General features: G+C 43.7%; 1 protein-coding gene across 4 annotated transcripts in view; it reads left to right on the top strand.

The window, feature by feature from the left end:
- The window catches only part of COL15A1 (collagen type XV alpha 1 chain), a 98,303-nt gene extending 79,438 nt beyond the window's left edge, over positions 1–18,865 (top strand). For all 4 annotated transcript variants that reach the window (XM_074330765.1, XM_019729215.2, XM_074330764.1 and 1 more), the window contains exons 30-41: positions 357–402; positions 1,478–1,558; positions 1,993–2,042; positions 2,154–2,255; positions 3,155–3,299; positions 6,782–6,846; positions 8,190–8,318; positions 8,463–8,522; positions 9,257–9,316; positions 15,171–15,356; positions 16,646–16,761; positions 17,743–18,865. In XM_074330765.1, coding sequence (XP_074186866.1) covers positions 357–402; positions 1,478–1,558; positions 1,993–2,042; positions 2,154–2,255; positions 3,155–3,299; positions 6,782–6,846; positions 8,190–8,318; positions 8,463–8,522; positions 9,257–9,316; positions 15,171–15,356; positions 16,646–16,761; positions 17,743–17,956 — 1,254 coding nt within the window. In that variant the 3' untranslated portion in view covers positions 17,957–18,865. The remainder of the gene's footprint in view (positions 1–356; positions 403–1,477; positions 1,559–1,992; positions 2,043–2,153; positions 2,256–3,154; positions 3,300–6,781; positions 6,847–8,189; positions 8,319–8,462; positions 8,523–9,256; positions 9,317–15,170; positions 15,357–16,645; positions 16,762–17,742) is intronic.
- The last annotated feature ends 6,282 nt before the right edge of the window (positions 18,866–25,147 follow it).

Raw genomic sequence — 25,147 nt, forward strand, 5'->3', positions numbered from 1 at the left:
AGATGCTTCACGTCTCACATGAATCAATCTTAGTAAGAAAGGAGGCTACGAATGCTCTTGGCTGACCAAACCATCACTGCTGTGTCTTGTTGTCTTAAAGCTTTGGGCTTCCCCTCTGTATGTGTTCACCCCAACCCAGCTACGTGATGGGCCCTCAATTGAAAGCCTGGGATGCCTGTGTATTGAGGGCTGCTGGGGAGCTCAGGGCTTTGGGGGGCTCCAGAACCAAAGGAAAGCCTGACTGTGACCTTGATCCTCCCGCCACATGCCCCCAGGACAGGGGACAGTGGCTAACTGCGCATGCAAACACCAGGACAGGATTTGCAGTGTATGACCGTGCCTTTCTCTCTCGCCAGGTTGGTACCACTCATCCTGGGAATTCGGAACTCATCACCTTTCATGGTACACCCTCCCTTCTTCACCTTATGTTTCTCTGGGACATTTCCAAACCCTCGTATCTTTGTGGACGGTGGTTTCTATTTGCCCAGTGCATAGCCTGGGTGGCCAGGAAGACCGGGCTGTGTGTGATGGGAGCGGTGGCTGAGCCAAGGCTGCAGGACTGGGCACCGCTGTTAGGTTTTATCTCCCATCTGTCTATTCTGCACATCTCGCTGACCCTCCCAGTTAGCAGGAAGCATTCCATTGGCCCATTTGTTCGTTAGTTTGTTTATAAATATCCAGTGATACCTGCTCCTTGTGTGATGCTGTCCCACGCACTGGGCTGAGACAGACGAATCCTCTGCCGTTCCTGCCACCTAGGTCAGTCCTTAGACTCTGATAGGTGAAACTATCTTAAAAATCACTAGGTTGCAATATACCCCACCTCTAGGCTTGAGAGCATCAATGGGTTGATCTCACGTCTCTTGGGAACCAGGAATTCAAAGATCTAGCGTCCTCTGCTTATCAAGATGGGGAAAGGGGATCACTTCCCTTTCTAAGTGCTGAACTCCCAGAAGGCTCCCTCCATTCCCCTCTCCCTTATAAAGATTTGGGGGAGAAAGGGATGGCTGTGATGCCAGTTCTGCAGAAAGGGTGCTTTTCACAACTCCTGTGGGGAGTGGGATGCCGCCCATTGGCATTCTTCCAACTCTGTCAGTGGCGTATTGCACCTTCGTTGTCCTCGGAGCACCCCTGGGAGAACCTCTCCTCCCCTTACACCACCATGCTGCCATGCTACACAGGCATAGATGATGCATGGCTGGTATCTTAATGATGGCACTTATTCCATCCTGCCTCCCATTACCCTCCCTGTGTCTATCTCCCCAAGGACACTGAGTTTTCAAGGTCAGGAGCATGCTGCATCTACCTCTGTCTTCCTCATCATTTACCAAAGGATTTTGTACCTTCAATAAGCTTTTGTTTGTTGAGTGCACTTTGCTAAAGGGGCTCCATTTGAAAAACTTGTCTCAAAAAGGTTTGCTATAGAACAAAGGTGATTTTCCACTTTTTAAACAAAGGTGTGTGTGTTTGGTGGCAGGTGTTAAAGGAGAAAAAGGATCCTGGGGTCTTCCCGGCTCAAAAGGAGAAAAAGGCGACCAAGGGGCCCAGGGACCACCAGGTATTCCAACTCTTATGTTAGATCTTGCCTTTGATTTCTGTTCCTGAGAAAGCCAACTGAGCCAGAAAGTTAAGATAAATTACATAACCACCCTGGCCACAAGCTCCACAGAGTTCTAGAGAGACCCAGTCATGGATGATACATGTCCAAGATGGAACATTGTCAAAACAGACCAGAAGTTCTGATTATTTTTGCTTCATATGCAAAATGAGGCCTAAAGAGGCCAGGGATATGCCCAGGATTCCGCAGTGTCTAGGATGGGGGGCCCGGACCAAGAATAAGATTTCAGCCTCCAAGCCCGGTACCCACTTTGTTAGCGAAACCAATGTGGGGTCACTTCCACTAGGAAATAATCATGGCTGCTAACTTGGAGGCTTTTACTTTTAAATCTGTGAGATTACGATTGCGAATTTTACAAAACATTTCTTTTTCAGGCCCTCCAGTGGATCCAACTTACCTGAGACATTTTCTGAACAGCTTGAAGGTGAGTATTTCTCTACTAAAATTGGGCCTATGTGTCCAAGTTCTTGGGCTTATGTCAGACACGGTTCACCCTACTCCTACTAAATGTTTTCTAAATGTTCTCTGCTTCCAGGGGGAGAATGGAGACAGGGGGTTCAAAGGAGAAAAAGGAGACTCCATCGACGACTTCTCTGTGTTTGGGCCTCCAGGCCTGCCAGGAAGTCCAGGCCTGGTCGTGAGTATTGACCCATCCCTGTCATCTTCCTCATTGAGTCACCACTTTCCCTGAAGCCCCCCAATGTGACTAGGCAGTTGGAGAGTCCAGGGTCAGTCACAGCACCGCAAGCTGAGGCAGGGCTTGGGTATTGGCCTCTCTCCCCCGTACTTGTTTACTGATGGGGAGCTTGGCTGAAGCCCATAGAGGAAAGGGAGCTGGCCAAGGCCACGTGCTTTCAGATAACTTACAGGTCACTAACTGCACTGCCTTATTCATGTCGATGGTGGGAAATTCACTCAACACAAAGAGTTATTAATAGTGCACACATCAGATAATGGAGGCAGAATGGAAGGTGGGAGGGATATTTTCAGAATGGCTATTTGATTCTTTTGAAATGTCATCAGAGAGGAAGCTCCTAGATAGGCTTGGTCTTCTTAGGCTGACAAGTTTCTCCAGGCCATAAAAGAGAAAATTGAGTTCTGCCTCTGACCAGATCATTGACTCTCAGGGACCATGAGAAACTCTGGTCCCAGAGCTTGCCGTGAGGATAGACCCAGCAAAGTCGGGAGACCAGGGTTCTACTTCCAGCTCTGCTGCTCGTTTGCATTGAGGCCTTGGGCAAGCCCTATCCTCAGTTGGGGCCTCAGTTTCTTTATCTGTGAACTGCAAGCTACACTAAATGATCTCTAAGGCCCCTTCTGAGTTCAGGGCTCTCTGGGATTCTCTGGAGTGTCATTCAACATAATAACTGGGCTGCTGCTCTTTAGGTCACATCTGAGTTGTGCCCAAGATTAAGGATGATGACAATAGTTGGTATTTATTGACTTCCTACAAATGTCCTCATAAAAAGAATAGACAGAACTTCTAGTGGTTAATCGTGCTTTCTCTCTTCTGTTCCTGTGCCCTTGCCTTGACAGGGCCAGAAAGGGGAGACTATCGTTGGGCCTCGGGGACCCCCAGGTGCTCCTGGCCTGCCTGGACCACCTGGCTTTGGAAGACCTGGTTCTCCTGGGCCACCGGGACCCCCAGGGCCACCAGGACCTCCAGCTATCCTGGGAGCAGGTTAGTACTGTGTGTGGCACCCTCATTTATGCTGCCCCTGCTGTTATGCTCAAGGTCACCACGTACGGGTGGCATGTCAGAGCCACACTGTCTGACAGAGGGCTGTTTCCTGGATGCAGCTTTCCTTCCTTTTGTGGTAAAATTGAGATAATTCACATGCCATGAAATTCACCCATTTAAAATGTACAATTCAATGGTCCTTGATATACTCACAAGGTTATTCAGCCATTATTACTCTCTAAGTCCAGAACATTTTCATCACCTCAAAAAGAAGCCCTGTACCAATTAGTAGTCATTCCTCTTTTCCTCCTCCCCCCAGACTCTGGCAACTAATGATCTACTTTCTGTATCTATGGATTTGCCTGGTCTGGACATTTCGTATAAATGGGATCATGTATTATTTGGCCTTTTTTATTTGGCTTCTTTCACGTGGTATAATTTTTTCAATGTTCATCATGTTGTAAAGTGTATCAGTATTTCATTCCTTTTTATGGCTGAGTAATATTTCATTGTATGGATCTATACCACATTTTGTTTATCCATTCATCAGTTGATAGACATTTGAGTTTCTGTACTCTTTGGCTTTTATGAATAATGCTGCTATGAGTGTTCATGAATAAGTTTTTGTGTGAATATATGTTTTCACGTCTCTTAGGTCTTTAAATAGAGTGGAATTGCTGCATCATACAATGGTTACTCTATGTTTAACGCTTTGAGGAGCCATCAGACTGTTTTCCAAAGTGGTGCAACATTTTGCATTCCCACCAGCAGTGCACAAGAGTTCCAATTTTTCCTCTGCACCAACACTTGTTCTTATTATATCTTTTTTATTCTAGCCATCCTAGTGCGTATGAAGTGATATCTAATTGTGGGTCTGATTTGCATTTCCCTAAAGACTAATGATGTTGAGTATCTTTTCGTGTGTGGGTGGAAACTTCTTGGCTGTTTTGTCAATGCCTGAGGCCTGAGGGACATGAGGACCAGCATTGATTCTAACTATGCAAAAATGCCCTCACCTCTTGGTACCTCACTTCCTCAAATGAAAAATGGGTGAAATAGAAGAAAATTTCCATTTACTGAACATTTACCAAGTGTCAGGCACTTTCCTGGTCACTTTACTCCATTATTTTATTAAATTCTTACCAAACCCTTCAAGGAAAGTATTAGCATCCCCATTTTCAGATGAGGAAAATGGGACCCAGAGACATTTCGGGACCGTTCCAAGGTCATACAGTTAATAAGCGACACCAACAGTGTTAGAACCCAGATCAGTGTAGCTCTGAAACCTGTGGTCTTTTCATCGTGCCCCTGGTAGAAAATAGTACCAGCAGCAGCAATAGCTTGATTGCATCAGTTTTCGTTTGGGTTGGCATGAGCCAGGTGTGATGGAAGCACATCTGGGAAGAGACCTGCAGTGTCTGGAGCATCAGGAAGAACTTTCCACAGGAGGTGACTTTGGTGCCAGGGCTTTGACTTAGTCTTGGATCTTTTGACTGCAAGTGACAGAAATGTAACTCACACTAGCTCAAGCACAAGGGAAATGTATTGGATGGGAAGGAGGGCATGAGCAGTCAATTTGTGGGAGGGGCAGACCTGCAGCAGGACCTCCGGTATAAATAGAATCAGGGATTCAACCTCTGCAAGGATTCTGTGGCCATCTCTTGTCTCAGCTCCTCTCTGCATGCTAGCTTCATGCTTCTCCACCACAGACCGCATCCTCTGCGTGGTAGGATGTAGGGTTACTGATAACTTGCAGTTTCTGTCATTAGCTAGAAACCTTGGTCGCCTTTCTTAGTTTTAGTTTGAAAACGTCCTGGGTTGGAGCACGTCCTGGGAAAGGGTTTTGGTTGAACTGTCTTTGTCCAGATGCCCAACCTTGAACCAGCCACCTGTGGCCAGGAGGTAAGAGCACATGAAGATATGGCAGCTCCTTCTAGAACCAAATGGTTATAGAGGTGAAGGGGGAAATCCCAAGAGAAGGTGAGGATACTGGTCCTGCAAAGAAAGAAGGTGCTGGGTTGATAAAACCATAGGTACCTACTCAACCTTGAGGGATGAGCCGGAATTGCAGGAGGTAGGAGGACATTACAGGGTGAGAACAGGATTCAGGGAGAATCTGTGGTGCATAGTCGACCTGCACAAGGGTCCCCAGGACTTCTTGCTCAATAGAACAAGGATTGCCCCTCACATAAAGTATGGCAATTCAGAGTTCACAAAACACTCTCAAATCCATTATTCCATTTGATCTTCACAGCAACCTTGGGAGGGAGATGAAATACATACTACTATAAAACTCATTTCATGCATGAAGACACTGAAGCTCAGGGAGGTGAAGAGACTTGCTCAAGGTCACAAATACTAGTATGAGGCATAGCTGGGGTCCAAATCCAAGGCCTCTGACCCTCTCTGCACTGGACATTCACCATCTGTATGGATTGTCAAGTCCTGTATCGGAACCGCAGACTTAGTTGCAATGACCTAGAAAGTCTGATACAGTAATTTTACTGGGACTTGTAAAAACATCTTTAACTCTGCAAGAGCTTTGCAAATTTGGTGGGGTGGGGGTGGGGAGGCACCAAGGATTAGAGAGGTAGAAGGAGAAAAAAAGAATAGCTGTAATAGTATTTCTTTATGTGTGCCTAAAGTCAGGGCTGTTTGTTGGGGAACCATAAACTCCTTGAGAATTTAAGCATGTGCCTCAGAGCTGTCATCTCATTAACATTTTATGTAGAATTGTGTGCACGAGCAAGTGCATTTTTCTGGGAAAGAGAGCAATAGCCTTGATTTGACTATTAAGAGCACCGTGACTCTTCAATAGCTAAGAACCGCTGGCTAACTGCTATCCACTTTGCAAAGCATGTTCTAATTTGTATTTTCCTGAATTCTCACCACAGCTCTGTGATGAAAAAAAATGCCTGTTTTACATTTCACAGATGAGGAAACGGGTTCAGAGAGCTTGCTGTTTCCCCAAGATCACACGGCTGAGAATTGACAAATCGGGAACTTGAGATCATGTCTCTTGACTCCCTGGCCAGGGTTCCTGTCCCTTCACTGCCTTGCCCTCCTTCTGCAGCCTGTAACCTTCTCTTCCTCTTTCTGAGCCTGCTTCCTCTGTCTAGTAGTTACCTGCTTGCCTCTTGAGTGAAGTAAATTGAATACGTCAGGACTTGTTTGGATGCAAGGGACAGAAAACTCAACTCAGACTGACTTATACAAACTACAGCAATAAGAGGAACTTACTCACTTGTAAAACTGAAAAGTCCTAGGCAGGGCTACACTCAAGAAGCCCAGCTCTTCCCCAAGCCAGTCGATGTGGCTGAGTTCTATGGTGGGCTCACAGCATCCAAGATCCAGATGCAAGTAGTTGTGTTTTGTGGTACTATGAGTGAGGTTGTGCACACTCCCTTCGGTGACCAGGTGACACCAGAGGCATTTTCCGAGTGTGTACTTTTCTGTAACTTCTCTTTTTTGCTTTGTCTTAGCTGTAGCCCTTCCAGGCCCACCCGGCCCTCCAGGACAGCCAGGGCTTCCGGGATCCCGAAATCTGGTCAGTATAGTTATCAATGCGTGTTCATCCTTCTGCTTTAGATGGGTTTATATAGTCCTTCAGCTGCATGTTTTTAGGGGCTGGCACACCTTTTATGTTGGCGTTGGACCTCTATGACAATAGCATTGGTGCAATTCCACAAACAGAGGGTATTTATTATCTCTTCAGATGACTTATTAAGTAAAAAGATACAGAATATAAAATCATTTATGATGTAAGTTCTGCCCTTGTAATCCTTAATTGACTAAAGTGTAACCAGAACGAATCATATTATGTCAAAAAACGTAAGTACAAGAGTGTAAACAGTATCACACAGCAGGCCCTGTCCTGGTAATTGAGCCTTTTCTATTCTGCCAAAGGATGTCTCTTGTATATTCGTTACCCTGCAGGTCACTGGAGCAGGGTAGGGCACCCGGAGGTTATGATGATGCATTGACAGAGGGACAAATACCTCACAAGGATGTCAGGAGTCTTAGGAATGCTCTGTGATCTTTGCTGGGTTTTAGTTGGAAAATTTGGCTGCCAAATGAAAGAACAGACCAGCAGATGATAGAATTTCGATATGTAGTGCCTTTGGGGGATTTCTAAGCCATTTTGAGGCACGCAGTCATTATCTGCAAGGCTAGGTGAAAATTAATTTTTCATAATATTTCTCAGTTAAAATGAAAAGTAAAAGCTCTCTTGGCTGATGTTTCTCTGAGACTTTGTGTTTTTCACACAAAGATTTTTGCGGCTCTTACGTCTGCTCCTGGGATAGGCCAAGATGGCCGTCTAACCTTTGGCAGTTTTCTAGACAGAGAAATTACTGACCCTCATTTGCTATCATGTATTTAATATTGTAACTACCCAGCTAGCCAAAAAAAAGGATTCCAGACCCAAGTAGAATTGTTCATTTGCTTGCATTTCTTATTCCAAATGAAAACAAATTTGAAACTCTTTAAGGAGCAGCATGAGATAACACATTTAGCAACGTCGGGGCTACTGAGCAGCTCACGAACATGGAAGCAGCAAAATCTACTGGTGATTTTGCGAATGCCAGCACCCAAGAAGACAACTCTGAATTCAGTTTTTCAATGTCTTTCTACTCACAGAATATTATCTTCCTGTTTTAATTTATCTGCTATGCTTCAGAGTTGTGTTCCAAAGTAATTCATGCTTTTGTTTGATCAAAAAGAATGTCTCTTGGTTATTGATGAAGTCGTACATCTCTGTCTGGCACAGTAAGCCTTTTCATTGGCTATCAGAGGATGGCTCATAGTGGACTTTACAAAGAGGCCAGTTTTTCAAATGTGCCACCGTTCTCATGGTAACTGCAGTGTTTGGAATTTTAAAATATCTGACAGGTTACAGCCTTTAGCAACATGGATGACATGCTGCAGAAAGCACATCTGGTTATTGAAGGGACGTTCATCTACCTGAGGGACAGCACTGAGTTTTTCATTCGTGTCAGAGACGGTTGGAAAAAATTACAGGTAATTCTTAAACTTTGTTGAATAAACTGTCTCCAAATAACTTCTAAAAATAATATGCCTGTAAATGCTATTTTTCTGTTTTGAAAAATAGGCAAGCCGTGTCTAGTTGATGTTTCATTTTCAATGTACTGTTTTTCCTTAAAGCTGGGAGCACTGATCCCCATTCCTGCCGACAGCCCTCCACCCCCTGCGCTTTCCAGTAACGTGAGTAGTTTTCCTGGCTACATCGTGCTCCTTCATTCATCAGTAATTACTGAATCCCCCTTGGTATCCAACACCAAGTTCTCCAAACTCTGGACCGCCAGCTCTGCATGGTTCAGTATCTGGTGGAAACCCAGAAATGACCAAGTGCTAACAGAATGTTCTCACAATAGAGTGGAGAGAGAACTGCATCCAGAGGCTAGAGATCTATTCCCATGTCATAACTGAATCCTCTTGGGCAAGGGGCTTCCCCTCTCTTGGCCTCAGTTTATTCATCTGTGAAATCATGGTTGGTGTAAGAAATCTAGAAGAACCCTTTAATATTTGACACTCCGAGACTTCTTTGCCTGATAAGAATATCAGCAACTTACATTGTCCATGTTTTAAGCCTATAACGACCCTCTGAGGCAGGTACTGTCATCCACATTTTGCAGATGAGGATACTGAGATTCTAAAAAGGTGACTTTCTCTATTACGTGAATGAGTTGGCTATAAAAATCTACTTTCTTGGTTCATTGTTCTTTCTAAAAGACGAGAATATCATCTCCTTTGCTGAGGATCATTTTTTTCATTCACGCATGAAACTCTCTGTAGTTAAGAGGGGCCCCAAAACAATAACAAACTATTTAAATTATCTTCTCAAGAAACATTGCACTTGCTCCTCAATGTACTTTGAAGAACAGATTGAATGAAATGAAAATATTCAGAACTGTTTGTTTTTCTTTTTTACATAACAGCCATATTCGCTTCAGTCTCCACTGACATCTCTTTCAAGTGCCAATTATGAGAGGCCCACAGTAAGTGAAATTCATGCATTTACTATGCAAATGCTGAATGTGTGTCGACTATGTGGTAGGCCCCATGTTAGGCACACAGTTCCTACCCTCAAGATGTGTATAAACTACTGAGAGGGGCAAACAAAAAATAGGTAATTACAATACAGTGTGGTAATTCATTTGGGTGAGGCATACACAGGGTGCTGGGGCTGTGAGGAAGGTCAAAGACATCTGCCTTCTTTAGATGAGGTGACCTCTAAACTAAGACCTAAAGGACAGTTAAGAGCAAGAAAGAGCCAGGTGGAAAGAAGAGAGTGGGATTTCCAGGCAGTGTGAATATGGAACAGAGGGAGGCAAAGGGAAGTGCTATACATTTCTATAATTGCAAGTATTTCAGTCTGGCTGAAAGAGTAGAGTCCAAGGCAGAAGAGAGAAGTTAGTCTGCAGAGGAAGTTAGTCTACAGATGGGAAGGGTTACTCATCAAGGGACTTCAAGTCAAGCTAAGGACTTTGACCTTTTCTAGTGAACAATGGGGAGCAATGAAGGATCTTATGCAAGAAAAGGGTATATAAGATTGGCATTTCAGAAATTACCTTGGGTACAGTGCACAAATGGATTGGAGGAGACAGGATCAGGGGCTCAAAGACAAGTTAAGTGACTACTATACTATATGAAGTAGATCACAGCAAACATGTAAAAAAAGAGCAGATTGGAGAGAAATGAAGGAGGCAAAAGTGACAAAGGATAATCAATGACATATTTGGTCATTATTGGATATGGGGCAATGAGGATGAGGGAAATCAGGAATGGTGCCCAGTTTTCTGCCTGGGTAACTGAGTAGTGATAGTTTCCTTTCCAGGGATCATTTTGTTGCTGGGATTAGAAACTTACACTCTATTTCTTCATTAGCTGAATGAAGATCTTTTTCAGGAACTTCATGGAACTCAATTACAGGAAGAAGGCAGATGCCATATGTTTGTTAATCTCCATCAAACTGGCTATCACCTTTCATCTGCCCCACCCTAGTGATTCCCTGAGACCACGCCCCACCCAACTTTTGGGCATACCCAAGCTGCTTCCAGTGGCTTTTCCCTATAAATGGCCTGTCTTGACTCATGCTGCGGACTTTCCCAAAATCTCTCAAAGGTTCACAAAACCCAAATAAGCAGCATCTGGCTTTGGCATGTTCTGTACCTCTGGCTGAGCAGCCTTAAGCCCAGCACTAGTGATAGCCTGTCTTGGTTCACAGCTTGGCCTCTCAAGGCACCTCCAAGCACAGTGCAGATAACAGCCATCTCTGTATTGCTTTGTGGCTTATAACAGGAGGCCCCAGCAGGGCACAGACTAAGGCTGAACTTCACCTGTAGCAGGTCCCCTCCCAGGAGGCCTTAGGGCTGGCAGGCCCAGTGGCCAGCTTTGGACTGGACTGGAGCATTACCCAATGACCTCCAAGGACAACACACCCAAAGGGCAGATTAGGCAGGCACAAGAGCCCTGCTAAAGCCAACCCTGTTCTGTAGGGTCAACCCCTGCCCAGAAGCTCCTCCACTGTAGTCATGGCCACTCCTCACAACCAATCAGCCTGATGGTGAAACCCTTCTATTGATGTGCAAACAGCACTCACATCTCAACTACAATGTGAGGGCACACACAGCCCACACAAGGGACACACCTGGAGCACCTGGCTCCGGTGACCAGGGAGACTGCACCACTGGGTCCACAGGACACCTACATAAGGAGACTCTACCAAGACTGGGAGGCATAGCAGCCTTACATAGAAACAAACAGAGGGAGCCAGACAAAATGCAGAGAAAAAGAAACATTCCCAAATGAAAGAACAGAACAGAGCTCCAGAAAAAGAACTAAACAAAATGGAGACAAGCAATCTACCTGATGCAGAGTTCCAAACACTGGTTATAAGGATGTTCAATGATTTCAGGGAGAACTTCAACAAAGAAATAGGACACATAAAAATGGAAATAGAAAACATAAAAAAGAACCGGTCAGAAATAAAGACTACAATAACTGAAATGAAGAATAGAGGGAATCAACAGAAGAGTAGATGAAGTGTAGGATGGATCTAATCAATGATTTAGAAGATGTGGTAGCAAAAAACACAATCAGAACAACAAAAAGAAAAAAGAATCCAAAAAATGAGAGTTTAAGGGGCCTCTGGGACAGCATCAAGCGTACCAACATTCACATCATAGTGGTACCAGAAAAAGAGAGAGAGAGAACAAGGAATTGAAAACCTATTTGAAGAAGTAATGATGGAAAACTTCCCTAACCTAGCAAAGGAGATAGACATAGAAGCCCAGGAAGTGCAGGGAGTTCCAAACAAGATTAACCAAACAAGACCCACACCAAGACACCTAATAATTTAAATGCAAAAGGTTAAAGACAAAGTGAGAATCTTAAACGCAGTAAAAGAAAAGCAATTAGTTACCTACAAAGGAGCTCCCATAAGACTATCAGCTGATTTCTCAATAGAAACTGTGCAGGCCAGAAGAAATTGACAGGAAATATTCAAAGTAATGAACAGTAGGGACCTACAACCAAGATTACTCTCTCCAGCAAAGCTATCATTTAGAATCAAAGGGCAGATAAAGAGCTTCCCAGACAAGAAAAAGCTAAAGGAATTTCTCACCCCCAAACCACTATTACAAAGAATGCTAAAGGGATTTCTTTAAGACAAAAAAAAAATAAAAATAAAAAATATGAACAATAAAATGGCAATAACTACATATCTATCAAGAATTACTTTAAATGTAAATGGGTTAAATGCTCCAGTCAAAAGATAGGGTGGATGAATGGATAAGAAAACAAGACCCTTACATATGCTGCCTCCAAGAGACTCACTTCAGATCAAAAGACACACACAGACTGAAAGTAAAGGGATGGGGAAAAAATGTTTCATGAAAATGGAAACAAACTGAAAAAAAGCTGTGGTAGCAATACTTTTATCAGACAAAATAGACTTTAAAACAAAGGCTATATAACAAGAGACAAAGAAGGACCCAGTAATCCCACTTTTGGGTATTTATCCAAAGAAACCCAAAATGCTACTTTGAGGGGATGTATGCATCTATATGTTCGTTGCAACATTGTTTACAGTGGCCAAAATGTGGAGGCAGCCTGAGTGTCTGTCAATGGATGAATGGATAAAGTATATATGGTACATATATACAATGGAATATTGCTTGGCCATGGAAGGGAATGGGTTCCTGCCATTTATGGCAACATGGGTGGACCTGGAGGGTATTGTGCTGATGGAGAATCAAAGAAAGATAGATGCAAAGTGATTTAACTTATATGTGGAATCTAAAGAATGAAATAAACAAACAAAGAAAACAGAAACAAACTCATAGATACAGAGAACATTTTGATGGTTGCCAGATGGGAGGGGGGTGAAAAAGGGGAAGGGATTAAGAAGTACTAATTGGTTGTTACACGGTAGTCATTGGGGATGTAGGGTACAGCATAAGGAATATAGTGAATAAAATTGTAATAACTATGTGTAGTGTCAGATGGGTCCTAGATTTATTGGGGTGATGGATGGGAGGGGGTTGAGGGACAGGGTGAAAAAGGTGAAGGCATTAAGAGTACAAATTGGCAGTTACAAAATAGTCATGGAGATGTAAAGGAAGCATAGGGAATATAATCAATTATATGGCAATTACTATGTATAGTACCAGGTGGGTACTAGACTAGTCAGGGGAATCACTTCTTAAATTATATAAATGTCTCACTGCTATGCTGTACACCTGAAATTAATATAAAATAATATTGAATGTCAACTGTAATTGAAAATTTTAAAAAGGGGGAAAAAGGTGAAGGGGAATAAGAGGTTCAAATTTCCAGGTATAAAACAAGTACGTCATGAGGATGTAATATTCAGCATGGGGAATACAGTCAGTAATATTGTGGTAGCATAGTGTGGTGTCAGATGGTGGCTGGACTTATCATGGTGATCATTTCTTTAGGTATATAAATGTTGAATAACTGTGGTGTACACCTGAAACTAATATAATATTGTATGTTAGCTATATTTTAATAATATCTTTTTTAAAAAAGAGTATGCAGTTACCCTCATCACAACAAATCGCAAAACAATGATAGATATCATTATAAAAATGTTCTTGCAATTAGAGACATAACAAATATGAGAACACAAAAGCTCCCAATCCTCCATTCAGAAACAGCCATCATTCTAGACATTTCTCGGTGTATCTCCTTAAAGAAGGAGAGACGGAGATGGGTGGGATTAGGAACATGATGGGAAGCCCTGCACTCACCTCTACACCTACGCCTGTCCTACGTGTCCCCTAACCGAGGGAAGCCATCCTCTGTGACTGCCCTTTGGTGTAGGCACCAGAAACCCACTGGTCAGAGGGTGATGAGACCATAGGGCCTCTTCCCATGGGTGTTGTAGGGCCCAGATACACAAGAGGAAGGAAGATGAGGGTGGGGTTGGTATAACCAGGTGGCAAGGGCGTTAGGCAGCAGAATTTGGATGTGGGGCTATATGTCTGGTGACATGGAAGTGGTCATGGTGAGTAAGCAGCGTGCTGAAGCCCCCTAAATATCCCAAGGGCTGGCGATGTAGGAACATAAAATGCTGCTACTGGGAGGGCAGCAGGGGAAGCCTCATGTCATTGAGGAGTGGGGCTGGGTTGGGCTGCTGGATCTCTGTCTAGCTAGTGATAAAGGCAGAACCAGGGATGGATACAAAGAAAGAAATTAGGGAAGCAGCAGGCTTGGAGTCTGTCCTGTTCGAAATGGGGTAGGAAAAGGGTGGTGAAATGGAGAGAGATATCCAAAGAAGTGCCAGGACTGCATGGGTCAGTCTGGGCACTGCAGTTTATGGCCAGCTGTGGACTACTGGCTGCACACTTGATAAGCAAAAGAACGTCAAGATGCCGACACTTGGTGCTGGGGACACATAAAGGCTTGGTCCTGGGGACACTGAGACCTGAGTGGCAGCACAGAAATTAGGGGATAAGCCCTGACCACCTCCTGCCTCACCACGTGGAGCTCATTTCATGTCCACTGGTTTAAGATACTTTAAAATATGTTTCTTTTCTGGAGACTTGAGCCCCGCTTCTGCACCAGCCCTCCCTGGCCCTATGCTGGTGAGATAAACGTTGCTCCTGAGATGAGATCAAGGAGGGAGGTGACTACTCCTTAATTGCGAATGTGTTCCAGAGGGTACAGCAGAAAGGGCTGGGAGACAAGGCTGGATTTGGGGAGCAAAAGTGTGGGAGAAAACAGAGTATGGAATGGCTTTTATTTGGGTTGCCAAGGTGGCAGGGGTGTGAGGCTAGAGTTACTGTATGGCCCCATGTTTCCGAAAGGGTCTCTCCCTGCAGTCCCTAGTAATAACTGTCATGACCTTCTGCTTTCAATACCTTTTCCCTCTTGGCCCCTTAGGACCAGCCTTAGGGCTACTCGGGAGGTAGAAGAAAGGGCAGGAGGCAGATAGCTTAGTGTAACTCCAGAATCTAGGACCAACACCAGCTTAAAACCCTCCTGGCAACTGAACTAGACCCAGAAGTCTCCCACAAATGGTGGGCAGGCTGGATTCAGATCTCTGAGGTGCAGTATTCTGTTTTGTTTTTCTCACATGTGGAAGAATTTTCCACCATTTAGAGCTGCTCAGAGAGCTGACACAGGGTGCTTTGGGAGACCTGAACTCTCCTTCACGGGAGATGACCAACCTGGGACTGGAATTCCGGTGGCAGGGAGAAGTCGAGTATGACAACCTCTAGTACGCCTTCTATTCCAAGATGGCTGGGATCTCATTAGGAACATGGGATGGTTACAGGGCTTGGGCCTTGCCTTTAACTGCAGTCTTTGCTCTCACTTTTTTTTTAGCTGCACTTGATTGCCCTGAACATGCCATTTTCTGGAGACATTCGAGCTGATTTTCAGTGCTTCCAGCAGGCCAGGGCTGCAGGGCTGTTGTCCACCTACCGAGCATTCTTGTCCTCCCATTTGCAAGATCTCTCCACAGTTGTGAGGAAAGCAGAGAGATACAGCCTTCCCATAGTGAATCTCAAGGTAAAAATAAATATTGCTCTCATTTCCTCCTGGCTGCGCTGGTCTCCACAGGGACTGGAGACAGTGGCCAATTCCTGACATCATCAGAAGTGTGCTGGTTCAACGCCCAGCCTGTCCTTGATTGGCTGTGTGACTTTGAATGGATCATTTCCTTCTCTGTTCCTCAGTTTCCTAATATTTACAGTGGCCTTGCCAGCTTGGGTGGTATGACAAAGCAGACTGAAGGAATAATAACCTCTTCACTTACACAGTTTTTTCAATGTTTACAAAGTGCTTTATACCTATTATCTTAATAGATATTTCCAATAAAAAATGGGAGTTATTCTTTTCTCAGTTTGTCAGATGAGGAACCTGAGACTCAGAAGGAGAAAGGAGTTTGCTCAAAGTCACTACAAACTAGAATTACTTTCCTTGACCCCCACATGGGTCTGGGTTCTTGGTTCCACCAGAAGATGCCTTCTGTAGGGCATTGGCTGAGTGGCACCAGATAACACCTAGTGAGCCCTGGTCCCAGAGCAGAGCCACTTTGTCCATCACCCTGGTTTGGTGCATCTCAGCTGCCAAAGCCTGGTAGAAATTTATCTGCCCCCATTTGCTGGTAAAGCAGGACCATAGGATCCCTCAATGGAATAATTATACCATGGAAGTAGCCAACTCCTTTAAGGCTACAGAGGGACAGCTGTCTTACTGCTCTCACATACCCTGGATCTCAAAGGTACTTGGAGACCCTCTGGTCCCTGGGACCAGTACTCCAATTTGGAACCTTGTGGCTAGCACGTTCCACCCTGACCCTATACCCAGCATTTTCCATCTCCTCTCCCAAGGTTCTGTTCCACCACATTCACCCACTCAAATAATTTGTATTCTGGGAATGCACATAACTGAAGGAAACATGGCTCCTTCAGAAAAAGGAGTGAGAGATTCATCTCTCTGTCACCCGTAATGAGGATTGGCACAAAGTTGAAGCTCAACACATACATATGAAAATTTAAAAACAACAGTAGTAAAATAAAGACCTAAAACACATTTTTGATGGGGAGGAGCCCTTGTACATGTACCATGAGAGAAATTACCTCAAGAAATAAGACAGTAAAACCAAAAGCGTTCAAGAATGGATTACAAAATCAAGCCACACACATTTCCCGTGGGCCCACTCGGCCAGACTCTGGAGATGGAGTTGTTGGCTTCAGTGTGAGGTGATATCTGGGACTTAAAGAATGAGTAACATAGCTTGTCCTTTTGCAGGCTGATGGTATAACGATTGTAATGTGGCATTTTTGTCTCCATAGGGCCAAGTACTTTTCAATAATTGGGACTCCATTTTTTCCGGCCACGGAGGTCAGTTCAGTACACATGTTCCAATATACTCATTTGATGGCCGAGATGTGACGACAGATCCTTCTTGGTAAGTAGGGGTAGAAACCTCAAAGTATAGGGTATGATAGACAGCTGTAAGAGACATTCTAATCATGGGATGCATTTGTGAGCTGCCCCTGGGATGTTGCCAGCATAACGCCTCAGTGAGGCAGCTGAAAGCCGTGGAGAGAGCCCTGGCCTCGGAACCAGGAGACCTGAATTCAGTTCCTTAATATGGTTCCTCTGGCAAAGCACTTCTGCTCTCTGAGCCTCAGCTGCCTCACCTGTTAAATGAGCAAGATAATCATATCTATACCGTAGAATTGTTGTAAGAATAAAATGGTAAGTGTGAGAACCCCTAACATGCAGCAGGCACTTAATAAGCGTTAAGTAATGCTATTCTTAGTGATCCTTTAATCCTATGCTGTGAGCTACACTCAAATTCTTTGCAAACTGTGTATACTATTACAAATAGAACAACTCAGCAAACCTTTCCTCAGTGTCTACTCTATGCCAGGCCTGGAAGCCACAATAATAAACCAACACTGCTCCTGTCCTTATTGGGCTCACAGCCTACAGGGAAAGACAGACACAGACTAGCTACGATTCTAGATAGAACGTCGTAATTGTAAAATAGAGAAGCAGATAAGATGAAGCCCAGAGGAAATATTCATCATTACTTGGGGGTGAGAATCAAGAAGGCTTCCTGTAAGAGGAAGCATTTAATGGACTTTGAAAGATGAGAGGGATTCAATCTGAAAAGGAGAGACCGCTCCAGACTAAGGAACTTCATGAGCAAAGGTTCAGATTCACAAAAGCGGAGAGTGTGATTTGAGAACAAGAACAAGCTGGATATGGTTGGAACATAGTGTGTTCAGCTCGTTAGAAAGAGCAATGAAGATAGAGAGGTGATGTGGGGCCAGACCGTGGAGGGTTCAGGAGTTTGACTTGATTCACTAGACTTACGCTAATTTGTTTACCGAGATGTGCCACAAAGAAGAAAAAGTAACACGACAAAATTACTTTTTAGGCCCCAGAAGGTCGTTTGGCATGGCTCCAGCCCCCATGGAGTGCGTCTTGTGGATAAATACTGTGAAGCATGGCGAACCGCTGACCAGGCAGTCATGGGATTCGCCTCCCCCCTGAACACGGGGAAGATTCTGGACCAGAAAGCATATAGCTGCGCTAGTAGGCTAATTGTTCTCTGTATCGAAAACAGCTTCATGACAGACGCTAGGAAGTAATGACCTTCCCATGATCCTTAAGAGTCTTCCAATTTTTCTTACGTGAAGAGTTGACACTGAAATCTAAAATGTTTAAATGTTGTAAATATTAGTGTTTTTTTTTTATTACACATTCGTCACACCAGCAACCAAAGAAAACGTACCTCAATACACTCAAAACCGAAGACACAAAGGACTCACCTCAGATCAAAGATAGAAACCTGATCCATATATTGGTGCTAGATTCTGCAGGAAACCCCACGCAGTGTGAACACATCCCATCGTGGTTAAGAGCAAGTTGAAAACAAAGGCTTTGGCGTTCTGCCCACTGCATCCTTCAGAAAGTAATTTCCTCCTTTTAACCATTGTTGTTGAGTGTAAGATGTCCTTCATGTTTTCTTACAAAGTCAGTGTTTAGAAATGTTACCCCTTTCTAAGTTATATGCAGACCAAATGCTTTATTCTTTAATACACATCCATCATTTGCAACTGCTGTTCATACAGAGATAACAGAACTGCTCAAATGATCCTACTTGTAGTTTCTGATATTATCAGACTTTAATTTTTTTTCCCCTAAAATATTATTGCCATCGTGCTTTTTATATTTTTGCTAGGAGTTTTATATTTTTGCTACAATCATATTTTAGGATGGCATCTGTTTATGTCACTCTGACTTGCTGGAAAAATGTAAACTCCAAATTATCTGAAACTAGAAAAGAAATAGCACATAATTACTACCTTTCCCTTGGTAGCCCTTCCACCCACCCCTCACCCTAATTTTATGACTTCCATTTGGCAACTCTTGAAGTATAACTGCGATTAAACAAACAGGTTCATGGGGATGAATTTTCTGAGACACCTATACCTTCATGCTGTATACTTTGATTTTTTTTCCCATGTAAGTGAACATAAAAACATCTTTTCCAGGCACTTTCTTCTGTTTGACTTTTTTCCATAGTTCGTTTATTCTCCACCACTGATGTAGAAGTGGCCCTGGGGTGGGTTTGCTAACCTTGTCACTGCTACTTGTGTCCTCGGGGAATGATCAGAGAACAGGAAGATTTTCCCATCATGCTCATCTGCTCCTGCGTGTTGTCTCCTACTTGGTTGGGACAGCATGGGAGAAAACCCCCAGTGCAGGAAATAGGATGAATTGTGTCTCAATGCGTGACTTCGGATAAGTCTGTCTTTTTCTCTCAAAAAGGTTGGGATTAAATAAGCATAATATCAGCTCCCAGTTATTAAACATCAGACTTATTATGAGCCCCATTTACCTTTCCTCATAACCTTGCAAGGTAGGTATTTCTATCTCCACTTTACAAATGAAAAACAAAAGTTGAGGCTCAGGAAGTCACTCGTTCCAGGTCACACAGCTGGTGAGTGATGGGGCTGGTTTCAGACTCAGGGCCTGTCTCACTCGGTGCTCAGGATCTTTTCAAGGAACCATCGTGCAAGGTAGCTTATCCACTGCCTCCCAGCTTTGCGTCTGAGACGCCCTGCCTATCAGCTGTACCCTGCAGGACAAACAGGATCGCCAGGCAAGTGGCCTGCCAGGATATTTCCTTCCATTTAGCTGGGCTAGCTCAGAAACTCAGCAAAGTGAAGCCACTTGAATAGTCCTTGAGGTAGGAAGGAAACTGAGGACAAAAAAATAAAAACATGCAGACATCCCAGAACCTCCACTTAGGGACTTCCTAGATGGAGGAGTGGTGAGAATCTTTCTAATGAGTCATGAAATGAAGACAGTTATAGGCTGGAAAGCCCCAGAGGCGGATCGCTGAGGAACAGTGAGTGACTGGCTGGTCGGGGTGTGCCTGGCCTGGACAGAAACTGACGGGGGAGGGGAGTGTAAGACTCCTGAGATCCTGAAGTGAAGACAACATCCATTTTGGTCAGAGCCCAGCATGGCCCTGGGTCACAGAGGGGCAGGCTGGAATGGGGGTTCAAGGAGAGCCAAAAGGAGGACAGACCCCTTTTGCTAACCCCAGGAAGGAATATTGAGGTTCATGTCCTGACTTCCTAGTCTTCCGTGCACTGGAGGAGTGTAGACCCAACTAGCCCTCCCAGAAGAGTCCCTGAATCAATCAATCCCAGCCCCACTCAGACTCGGAGAATGATAGTTAAAATTCTGGGCCTGGCATTCAGGACCCTTCATTGAACATCAGCTTTCCTGTCACTTGCTGAGCCGCAGAGGCCGCTCTGCCAGGCTATTGTGCATACGCTGGCCCGTCTCAGGACAGCCTCAACCACTCTAGGTTTATCTAGAGTGGCTCTTTTGCTAGTGGTCAGGGCAGACTCTGCTTCTTCTGTGACATCCCCCATTTCCCTGAACCTGCCTATCTTTCGTCATGCTTTCTCCTCTGAACACCTGGTATGTTTAACACCTGGATCTTGTGACACAATTGAAACACAAGAGCTGAAAGGTCTCTAAGCCCTCACCTTACTCCTGAATGTACCTCAAGGCTGGGAAGCAAACTAACGCCCTCAGACATAATAAGGGAGGAAGATATGCCACAAGTTCATCTTCACAGCGTGAGAGGACCTTGGGTACTTGCTGAGTCCAAGGTCTGAAGCCTGCAGCATCCAAGGTCCCCTGTCCAGAAGCAGAACCAGGAGGACAGAAGCAGCTGTCCCATATCAACCTGGATCAAGGTCAGGCCCCGTGAGGAGGCAGACTGTGAAGGGCACAAAGGAGCAAAGGGAGTGAGGAGAGGTGGGCGTGGGGGAGACAGAGCGTGAAGGAGAAGGTCCAGGAGAATCCTCTCGCCAACCTGGAGGTGGCCACGTGGTTGTGCCTGAAGAAAAGTCACAAGAGCCACCCTCATTTCCTGCACCCTCTGGGCTATATGTGGCTTGCACTATGTTGCTTGAGCCTGTAGGGAGTAAAAGCAGGAGACAGCACAGAATTCAGGGAACTGTTAGCAATCCAGGACACCTGTATATTAGTCAGTAAGGGAAACACAAGTCAAATTCATAAACAATAACAGCAAAAAATAATGTGTAGGCTCATTAAACCAAGTAGGACAGAGGATACAAGAGACTCACTTTGCATTCTCTCTCTCTCTCTCTCTCTCTCTCTCTCTCTCTCTCTCTCTCTCCCTCACTCTGTCTCCCTCCCTCTCTCTCCTTCTCGCTCCCTCTCTTTGTCTTCTGCTATCCTCTGTATATGGCTTCCTTCCCTCCAACCAAGGACAAGATCCCTTCGTGTGGCAGTGGCTGTTCACAGAGGGTTCCAGGCTTGCATTACTCCACCACCCCAGAGAATAGCCAAAGAGGAAAGAGAAGACTTCCTCTCCCTTCTGAGATTATATTAAATCCTGGGAAGAACTCTGATTCATCCCACATGTGCTGTGCGCCTATGACAGTGATTGGCCGCCCCACCCAAGATGTGTGCAGAAGGAATAATTCCTCCACCCAAAATAGTAGGAGGTTGGCAGGAGCCAACAGGAAGTGGAGAAGACCAAAAAAAGAAAAAAGAAAAGGATTCCAGCTCATAGCAGCAGGAAAGGGCTGAGTGTGGGGGATGTGGTGAATGACAGGTGAGGTCATGCTGCCCTTGAATTCTGGGATAAGGTGTTTGGACTTTATCCTGCAACTGGTGGGACACCTGGGAAGATTTTAAAAGATGAGAGATGGAATCAGACAGCCTGTGACCCACACGACTGTGTCAGCAGGAACTGGAAGCGAAGGTACGCTCGGAACTGCTCGGGGAAACGCTCCTGGTGATATATGCAATTGCTGACAGCACTCAAAAGAGCTATCAATCCCTTTCAGTACAGATTTTCATATTTATAAATATCAACAGATATTTGATTTGACAAATCTCCTTAGCCATCTTGAGGAGATGAAGCAGTCTCAAAAGGGGAATCAGCAGATCAATCAGAGTAAGTAACTTTTATTAAAAAGAATTATTACAGAAAACAGGAGCTTACTTTTTAAAAATTCAAATTTGTATTTCAGTGAAATGTCAGAGGTTAAGAGAAGCATGACGTGGAATCCTAGGAGAACAAGAAACCATCGTTGGAAATAAAATACCTGATTGTGTGAACCTCAAGATAAAATAGAACAGCAGCATAGAGATATTGTTGAAAACTGATTTAGTGAATTATCAGGTAAACTCATAAGAATTAATATGGTCCTCTCAGAACACAGACAAAAAGATTCATGAGATCAAAAAAAAATGAAGAAGGGGGATAGATATAATGTCCCAATATTTATATAACTAGTCACAGAAGAAGAAAGAAGAATGGATAGAAGTGAAGTATCGATTTACAAATAATGAAAAAAAATTTCCTGAGCTGAAAGAATTTTATCTGTGGATTGAAGTGGTTCACTGAATCCTGGGCAGAATTGTTGCAAAAAATCCACCTAAGGACATATCTGGTAAAATTTCTGAATTTCAAGGATAATGTAAGAATCCTATAAACTTTCATACAGAAAGAGATTCTGTCTGGCATTGGAGTGCTCATCTGCAATATTAAAAATTAGAAGACATGGAACAATGTGTAAATAATCCTGTGGATTAAGAATTATTAAAATTTTGCAGCCAGCTAAACTGAGAACAAAAGAGAGGTACTTTCAGAAATGTCAAGACTCAAAATTATAACATCACATACACTTTCTGAGAAACAAACTTTGTGGAACAATTATAACGAAATAAAGATGAACAGGTAATTAAGATCTTACAAAGTAGAGGGTGTTGTACTAGAAATATACTAGAAATCTCATGAGAAACAAAGGATAATTTATAGTTATGTTTAATCAATATTTCACAATGTGTAATATGTGTACCACATATGGATTGAGGTGATTTTTCTTTAATAGTTATACATAAAGGGTCCCAAAAAAATGTATACATGTTTTAAGAAAGGAAAAAAACTACTAAAATTGTAAAACTCAATATATACCAATAACAAAAGAATACAAGCCACATTTGACTTCTGCAATTACAAGAGGTTTCAAAGTGGTTACTACCATCAGTATCCAGACACTTCTGATTACAGCAAACTACTGTTTGAACAACGTTGACCAAAGTGTCCAGTTGTATAACATTTTTTTTGGCATCCCCGGTGTTTATTTTCATATGTGGTAGAAATACATAGGTAGCACCAAATCCATAACTTTACATTTATTTTTATTCAACATGAAGCTTGACTGAGTATTCAAGTTTTTAAAAGTGTGTTGGTTTAAAGAAAAATATTAGGTAACTAATTGTACAAATGGCATATTGTTAAGATGGTAAGCAAATGAATGAGTTTGGGGAAACATTCGACTAAATAATTATTGATAATGTGATTGTAAAATACGTTGCAGACTTCACCAACTTGTGATGATAAAATAGGTTCACGTTTCTTTTAAAACCTACATTGCAAGTTTGATCTCCTAGGTGTGAAATTAGCACAAAGTCCAGTCCTTTTCTTCCTCACATAGTCTTCAATAATTCTACCTTCACATATTCTAGAGCTGCTTATATTTTTCCCAGGAATCAGTTCTACTCATTTAACTCACAATAAAATTGCACTCACCCCCTCCTTGCTTGACAACCAAAGTGACATCCAGCTGTCACATCCGACTGCTGGAAGTTGAGGATCTCTGGATGATGGACATTCCATTCTACCAGGTCGCGATGCTGGTCAATCAGTTATATATTGAATGTATAGGGACACCAAAGAAAAAGACAGAGAAACCGCCCTCAAGGATCTTATATTCCAGGGGAAGGGGAGACAGGTAATAAGCATACAAACAAATGCATAGATCGGATGAATTCAGGTATTAAAAATTGCTTAAAGAAGACAAAATAAGGTAACAGGGTTTGATTGGGGGAGGAGAATACTGAGATACGCTTCTGAAGAGATGAAGTTTGAGTTGAGATGTATCAGAACATGTGTATTAAGATGTCTTGATTAAGTTATAAATATAGAACTACTTGATTTCTTACAAATGCTATCCCTGACTATGCTGTATTTATAGCACTGTCTCTTAGAGCATGGCCCCTTATAATCTTGTGGGGAAGTATATTAATTAAGGTCCATCCAAAAGACAAAAAACACTAAGTATTTGAAACAGAGGGTATTTGATGCAGACTATTAGTTACATAAGTGATGGGTAAGCTGAAAAATTCAACAGGACACAGGAAGACTCTCCAGATATCATCAAAAGAAGGGCAAATGAAAGAGGATGTGTTATCAGAGCCCAGAGGGTAGGATCAAACAGCAAAAGTTAGACTGTGCTGGGCCTGGAGTCATAAGGGAGGGATAGCTCACAAATAGAAACTGCACTAGAGGCAGAGCTGGTAGAAGAAAAATGCCTTGATCTGCTCCTTTCTCCTGCTTTCAAATTCCTCACCTACCAAAGGCAGCTGGAAGTTAGTTGACCCAGCAGCTTGATGGGGAAACTGTGAGAAAGCCACTTTGAGGGCAAACAGACCCAGGACAGACACTAGAAGATTCTGTGACTTCCTGCTTACCAAAAATCCAGTCTACTTTCAGACTTCAGTCTCAAACTCTGTTTAAATCTCTTCTCCCTTTCCCCTGTCCTCACATAGAGCAATCTTGAGCTGGGATCCTGACTGTTAAAAATGAAGATAGGAAAGGAGTTTGATCGGGTTCTGAGATAGCCATCCCTTCTTCTTCCTTCTTCAAGGCCTAACTCGTCCGGTGTTTTGGGGTGGACAGAGGGTGAGGAAACTGGACAAGAGTTTCTTTACTCAGTTGTCATCCTTTTTACATTGGCTGCTGTTATACTACAGCTCTGGGTAACAGTGGCCACTGACACCTTATCTGTGGCAGGCATTCAAATGCTGGTGAGTCATCTGGAGGGTCTGTGGGGCCCAAGCTCGACCACCTTCTGTAATGTCTGCTTAGCCCAACTAGAAATTCTTCTATTCTTGCCAGGGTAACAGGAGGAATATACGGTGGCTCCCCTTCTGCCCTTATTCCCATCCTGAAACAAGGCCAATCTTCTACCTTATTTAGGTAAGTCCAGTGTAAATTCGAGAAATGATTTCCCCTTCCCTCAGGAACCCCCTCTCTATACCTGAATCCAATAGGTGACTCAGGGGGAGAGTCACCTCTCACCACAAACTCTGCATCCCCCACAAGGCAATTGACTCTGACTCTCTCTGTTTCCCAGTCATCCCCTGAAGATCAGGAAGGGAGGTAGGGGACAGCTGGTAGGAACATTCTGACACTTTTTCGTAAGCCCCTGGGAGAG

This window comes from Rhinolophus sinicus, linkage group LG04, assembly GCF_036562045.2.
Source record: "Rhinolophus sinicus isolate RSC01 linkage group LG04, ASM3656204v1, whole genome shotgun sequence".
Lineage (NCBI taxonomy): Eukaryota > Metazoa > Chordata > Mammalia > Chiroptera > Rhinolophidae > Rhinolophus > Rhinolophus sinicus.